This window comes from Colletotrichum graminicola, assembly GCF_000149035.1.
Source record: "Colletotrichum graminicola M1.001 genomic scaffold supercont1.113, whole genome shotgun sequence".
NCBI lineage: Eukaryota > Fungi > Ascomycota > Sordariomycetes > Glomerellales > Glomerellaceae > Colletotrichum > Colletotrichum graminicola.
The window spans coordinates 23985-31416 of NW_007361117.1; the positions used below are offsets into that span (position 1 = coordinate 23985).

The following is a 7432-nucleotide window of genomic DNA, read 5'->3' on the forward strand; positions in this document are numbered from 1 at the left end:
ATATAAGACGCTATAAAAAACAAATAGGACTAGCTATATATAAAAGAGACCTTAGATACCCTTAATAAATAATTACAGCTTTATATTAAAGCCTAAGGTAACTACTAGAAATAATAGTAATTAGAATAAGATTTTAAATAAACTATATATAAAGCTATTAACTTTAATATATAAGTAACTAAGATAATTATAGTAGGTAAGAAAGCTATTACTTACTAGACTAGAAACCTATAAAAGATTCTAGACACTATAAACTAAGATATTTAATAACTACTAAATAAGTATAATAAATAAGTTATTTATAGTATAATTTAAACTATATAGTTACTATATAATAAGCTACACTAGTTTAAATAATAGATTAACTATAAGATAAATATTAAAGAAAAACCTTATATAATAGTAAGAGTTTATTTATAATTATATTAACTATTACCTTAGGACCTTACTAGCTAAAATATAATAGATATTCTAGATACCTTTAAACTTATAAAGGAACTATAAGTAAGAGTATATATAATTATAGGACTAGTTAAGATCTTAGTAGTTAAAAGAAAAAGAACTAGGTTTCTATAACCCTAACTTTATTTTTAAGAACTAACCCTAAAAAAACTATTATAGTATAAGGAACTAGTTCTAATAAAATAGAAACTAGTAGTAAAAAAGAAAAAGATAAAGAACCTTTTTACTATAAAGTAGTACTACTAAGTAAGATAAAATAAAAAGTAGTAAAATAACTAATAGAATTAACTTAAGTAAACCTAATAATAATTAAATAGACTAAAGAAAAGACTTAGTATATTTAATAATAGGCTAATAACATACTATTCTTTTTACTACTTATAAGTAGTATAAATAATAAAGGTTAAGGACCTTACGCCTTATAAATTAACGTAATATATATAACTACTAAAACGTATAATTACACCTTTAAAGAAATCTCTAAGGAAATAAATAATTAAAGCCTCTGTTTTTATAGAACTAGAGATCTTAATATTAAAGGAGAACCTATTATCTTAAACTAGGAAAGCCTTAAGTTTAGAGATTATAAACACCTAGCCCTAGAACACCTATTATATAAGAAGATATTTTAGACTAACTATATTTATAATAAATATAGTATATATAAAGTAGCTAAAAAAATTAACGCCTTTTATCTTAAGAGGATTAAGAATAAGGTAATACCTAAGTATTATACTAGTAAGGAATTATATTACTAGAAGATTAAGGAGTATAGGCGTTAAGCTATTTACCTTAAACTATACCTATAATACCTAGTAGTATATATAACTAGTATAACCTAATATTAGTTAGACTACTACTATAATAAGTATAAATACTACTATATAAAGAAAGTATAAGTATAGTAAATATAAATTAAGAAGGCTAGGACTTACCTAAACTAGCTAAAAGACTTAAGACGCTAACTATAAGTAGGGTATAGGTAGCTAAAAGACAGATAAAAACCTTATATATTATAGTAATAAAAGATAATAGTTATGTCTTCCTATAGGTCTTACTAAACAGACAGCCTATATAAGTTATAGTTAATAGTAAAGTATAAGTAAACTTAATATTACCTAGATTAGTAAATAAGTAATAAATTATATAGGTCTATAAAGAATAACTACACCCCCTATAGATAGTTAAAAGAGAATAAGTCTAGTATAGTAAAGGAATTATTAATAAGGGGATAGTATACCTCCTAATAAATATTATAGGCCGTAACTAATAACTTAACTTTAATATTACTAATATAGGAGAATTTAATATAATATTAGGAATTCCTTAGTTAAGAAAATACAACCTAGACATTAGCTAGAAGTCTAGCTAACTTTAGTAAAGAGATTTAGCGTTACGTTATTTTAATTAAATATATTTAGAAAGATTTACTATTTAGTCTTTTATTTTAAAGTAAGTTTATTATACTTATAAAGCTATAACTATTATTCTATACTTTAATATTATCTAGTAATACTATAAGTAATAGTCTTACTATTAAATTACTAACTTATATCTTAATAAGAGAAGCTTTAGATCTATATAGTAATAGGGGTAAGTAAAATACGCCTATGATGCTACCCCCTATAACCAACATCATAATAGAGGGGGAATCTTTACTAAAAGTAAAGTTCTACTCTAGGGGGTTAGACGTTACGGCCTGGTACCATTGTATATAATCTTGTAGATATTACTAAGTTTTAATTTCTTAGTTAAATCTATTTACAACACATTTATGGATTACCATAGACTTTCTTCCACTGTGAGTAATTAACAGGTTCATAGGGCAAGCTGTGATAGTCTGCAGCACAATGAACCTTGAAGTCCATTTTGTGTCCGGAAAGTAAGGTCGGTGGGATCAGAAGCTGCAAGATGTCTTCTCTGTCCTCGATAGGTGACAGGCGTAATGTCAGTGCGGGATTGAAGCCCAACTCGTCGATCCAATCATCAATCCTGTGGAGGTTGTTCCAAAATCTTCTTGGCACCCATACTTTATTCAAACTATCCAGAGTGGACTTCTGCGCCGTGATATGGCAATACCAATCACCAGGTTCACCAGGCCATTGTCCTGGACCAGGTGTGGTGTAGACACCTAGGCCAATCTGGGCTACCACTGTATGGGTCGGATCGTATGAGAGTTTCCCGTTGCTGTTATAGATTCTGGCTTGTTCTGGGTGAACAGTCCTATATCCGACGGTGGCGCGAGCCCCCCAACGTGGCTCGATAGGTATTCCGGAAGCAAAGCTTGTAGCCAAAACGCAAACTGTCAGTAATTGCGACCGCATAATTGAAGGGGAGACGCGAGGAATTGCGGTGGCGGGGAAGGAAGGGAATTAAGTCTGAGTACTACACTTCGTATAGTAAGAGATGCAGTTGAGGTTGGACGGAATGTGGCTTTAAGTATAGGGTATGACTTGGGCTTCTAACGAAGTATCACTCAGTCAGATTGATTGTTTAAAGCATCACCACCTGATGCAGGTCATATATTGCGCTAGATTTCAAGTCCCAATTGACTTATACTAGGTTCTAATTGTCATAGGACCAAGTTAAATTAAAAGTTTGTTTTTCAAATAATAACTTAATAGTTTTTCAGTACTGCTAGCAAAATATGTACAGGGTGGCAGGGCCAAGTTAATCCCCCCTACAATGTTACCCCCCACAGCTGGTATCATGATAGAGGGTGAATATTCAGCAAAGTGAAGTCCTGTAGTAGGGAGTTAAACATTAGTTACGTAACAGGGGTTACTAACTTTGGCCTGCTACTATAGTGTGTATCTAAGGCATAACAGTTTGAATTAATTGATTTTCTATGTTACTCCACTACATATAGATATTTGATTAGGACTAATCTAACATTAAACTAATATATTAAAATAAGCCTTTTCTAATGATCTTATTAAACTGGATACCGAAAGGGGTTTCTTTACTTCCTCGTTGTCTTCTTTTTTTAGAATATACTAAAATAAAATTGCCTAGCATCAGTAGCTCCGTGCTCTACAAGGATGAGGAGACCTAAATCTTAGGCGTAGCTACCTATATAAAACTAGAAAGCAAATGGATTTCTACTGCGCAAGACCTTAACCCTTCTGATGCACTCTATTCTCGATCTCCACACCTGCGTATAACCTTTTCAAGATTAGCCCACGCATGTATATGTTCCATCCAAATCTCTTTAAGAAGTTTCATTGATTCAAACCATTATATATTCTGTTAATTATAGCTTTAGTACACATGTATCACTTTGAATTCGGTGCATCGTGAACCTGCATCTGCTTTACCAAGCCCACCCACCTCGAACCCTAGTTGTTTATTTACTCAGCAACTCCGGTCTGCCACTTGTGGTCCATAGGAATAGAATCAAGTTTCTCTGGACCGCAAAATGTTTATTTACCTGTTAAGTTTGACTTAGGTGCGTAGGTGGTGTCAGCATCAGGATATTCATCAGGAGTGTCATTCTTTTTCGGTTCCGTTGTCGGGTCGCACTTCAATAGTGCTAACCCTGCAAAGAATGTTTCCTGGTATGCGACATCCAGTTGGGCCTGGACGTTGGCGTCTTTGAAAGGGACCTGGGTCTTCTCATACCGGACGTTGGTGAGCGCGCCCTTTGCCAGAATTGGTAGAGATTCCCAACGGACTAGCGCGCGCTCGAAAATGTTCTCGCTGTCAGCATTTTGCAAGGGCGAGATGGCGTTGTCGTTAATCTGCATTTTGGCGTGCGTTGGCATATCGAGGCCGACGTCTGCTGCTCTGAAGGAGAACTTGCCATCAGCTGTAGATGAGGCACCCCAACTCAAGTGATACATCGTGTAGGAGACACCGACTGGCCAGATGGGTGTGATATCATCCTCCTCGCAACCCCATCGGTTGACCCAGACAACCACGCCGGCCCAGTAATGACGGTGACTATTACTGTTCCCTTCGGCCCAGCGAACCTTGGGAGTGCAGTGACTATACATGATGCCATTGCGATCATTGCTCACTCCGCGGCGGGCGTAGACCTGGCCGTTACCACCATCTCCACAACCACTTCTACCACCGCCAGTTGGCTGCAGGCCAGCTCTGCAGATTTTCACAAGAGATCAGTTGGGAAATAGCCACCATAAACGCATTGTCTCTGGAATCTCATTGTTGAGGCGGAATCCGCAGATTTGTACTTACCCGAGCCTTCCCTCACCATCTACAGCTAGGTAAGGATCACTGCCGCCAGAAACCCAAGGATATAAATTAAGCCAAAGCTTAAGATCACCTCCTAGGCCATCAGCCGCGCTTATGTAAAAGCAACAACAACGTCAGAGTTAATCTATTCATGCCCGTTAGCATTGTCGCCAGCGCGTGGTAGGACTAATGATGCAACGCCGTGGGACAGGGCAAGACAGGTCAGCAAGAGACCAAAACCGTTTGACATGACTGCTAAAGAGTAGACAATAACTGCAAAGAAAGATAGGATGGCGACTTTTTCCACAAGTCAAAGAACGCAAAGAACAAAATCACGTGCAGCGATTCAATGGCTAAACATTTCAATTTATCCTCATTGACTTGCATTAGACATTACTAGTGCCGTTAATTAAAGAAATATTTATGCATAGACGCTCAGTCGGCTAGACCAGGGCTCCTGGAGTTTTAAAAAAAACCTGATAAGGAGATTGCCGATTGTATTTTTAGGATTGAAATTCAAGCGACGAAACCTGGGTGCACAGTTCGGGGGGGGGGGGGTATTCCAGCTTCGGGGGGGGGGTATCTAGAAAGTGGAGCAAACTTTAGGGGGGGGTGTAAGGGTTATATATACACTATTTGTTATATAACTTTACGCAGTACAGTGCCTCTACAAGGGGCTTAAGTTAAGGGGGGGGTATTAGCTAGCTAGTAGGGCATAAGTTATGTTCTAGTATATATAAGTTATATATAGGATATTAGTTAGATATTGTCAAATGTGGCGGAATTACACGTGAATTACCTGGCGAATGCACGGTTGCCCTGCGGCGAATTGTCGGGGAATGGGCGGTGAATTGGCCCCACTTTGAGGGGTTAATCCACTAATCAAATAACCAGGATTAGTCTAGGATTTCCCTACCTAGAAATAGGGGAGTTTTAGTAGTTCTATAGGTTCTGTAAGATTATTATTATATAATTAATTAATTAACTATTATAATCCTTACTATTTAATAATTAATAGTCTAATACGTACGTCTGTAATAACTAATATACCTATTTACTAAATAATATTATTATAATAAGTGCTAAGAATAATAATAATAAGGTAACTATTTTATAATTATATAGTAATTAGTTTATATAGCTTAATACTATCTAAGTAAAGATAAAGCGCTATAATCTCTAGGAATATATTAACCTAAAAGTTATAGCTATAGACTAATTAATCCTTAAGATATATCTAAAGAAACTAATAAAGCTACTTATTATATAATATCTACACGCGTTATCTAAGGAGGAGCTTACTGCTTACTAAGAAGTTACTATAGCTATAGTAATTACTAGGATATCCTAGTAAGTAACTATATAGCTATATATAGTAAGAAGTAAGGCTATTATAACTATACCTAATAGGCTTACGTATAAATCTAAACATGTAGTAACGCTAGATAATCTTAACCTATATAATCTTATATACTTAAATAGCTAGATAAGCTACTATTATAAAGAAGTATATAAGTATACTACTTACTAAAAGGACGTTAAAGACATAGCTAACGTAGTTAAATCTACTATATCTACTAATCTTTAAGAAATATATTATAAGTTTACTAAATTACTAGCTAAATAGCTTAATAAGCTAAGTATAGTAGTAGGAATAACTAAGAAAGAATATATAAGGTATACCTATAATAAGTATAGTAAAGTGTTAGTAAAGGCTTAGTAAAAGGCCTTAACTACTAAGAAAAGTCTTACTATATAGCTTAATAAATAGAACGTAGCCTATAGTAAGTTAGTATAAGTTAATTTACCTAACTATTAACAGCTAGTAATTTAGTTTAATAATCTTATTACTACACTATAAAGTAGTGCAGTAAGCGCCTAGCTAGATTTATATATAGTAACTAGTAAAATAATAAGTAATTAGAATAATCTTAAATAGTAGTCTCTATTTAAAATAGCACTAGATAGGGTTAAAGCCCTTACTAATAACTTACTATATTATAGCTAAGTAGGCTGTAGCGTATTTAGCCTAACTAGAAGTAATAGTAATAATAACCTATATAGTAAAGCTATAGTAAAGGAAAATAAAGTCACTAATAAGAGGTATTACTATTAATAAAGTATAAGTAAAAAAGTAAAGTGCCTTATATACTTTAGTACTTATCTATTATATCTTTATTACTTTATAAATAAATTATAAAGACCTAATAATTAGTATATAAATATATAACGTTAGTAATAGATTAATACGTATATTATAAGTAATCCTAACTTTACTAAGTAAGTGTAAAAAATTAAGGCTAAGTTATATTAACTATATAGTAAATACTATATAAAGGTAGCTTTTTATACTACTTTATAAGGCTATAAGCTAGGTAATTTAGCCTTACTTAATTTAGGCACTACTAACTATATATTTAACTATATATTATAGTTTATTATATTAGTAGTAGCCTTAATTAGTAACTATATTTAGGCTAGTACTCCCTAAGTTATAATTACAGGATATAGTACTATAGAGATTACTTTAAAAGGCGCTAATAGCTTATAAATAAAGCTCTATATATATAACGTAATATATTATAGTATATTTACTATATTACTTATTTCTTTTATAAGGGTATACTAGTAAGGTATATAGTAAGATATAAGCCTAGGTAATAATGACCTAAGGCGTACTAACTATAGCCTTATAGGCTATATAGAAAAGTAATATAATAAATAAGTACTTAAATATTATAAGTAACGTAGCTATAGCTAAGAAAGTAAAGGCGCT

General features: G+C 33.2%; 2 protein-coding genes across 2 annotated transcripts; both read right to left on the bottom strand.

Annotated features, from left to right (window-relative positions):
* Positions 1 to 2234: 2234 nt before the first annotated feature.
* GLRG_11744 (uncharacterized protein) lies at positions 2235 to 2804 on the bottom strand (the record flags this gene model as incomplete). Its single annotated transcript, XM_008102428.1, has 1 exon — positions 2235 to 2804. A coding segment is annotated over one exon (570 nt), but the record flags the coding sequence as incomplete, so codon positions are not given.
* Positions 2805 to 3884: 1080 nt separating this feature from the next.
* GLRG_11745 (NPP1 domain-containing protein) lies at positions 3885 to 4678 on the bottom strand (the record flags this gene model as incomplete). Its single annotated transcript, XM_008102429.1, has 2 exons — positions 3885 to 4558; positions 4660 to 4678. 2 exons carry the CDS (start codon positions 4676 to 4678, stop codon positions 3885 to 3887), a joined length of 693 nt encoding a protein of 230 aa, XP_008100620.1.
* Between the last annotated feature and the right edge of the window lie 2754 nt (positions 4679 to 7432).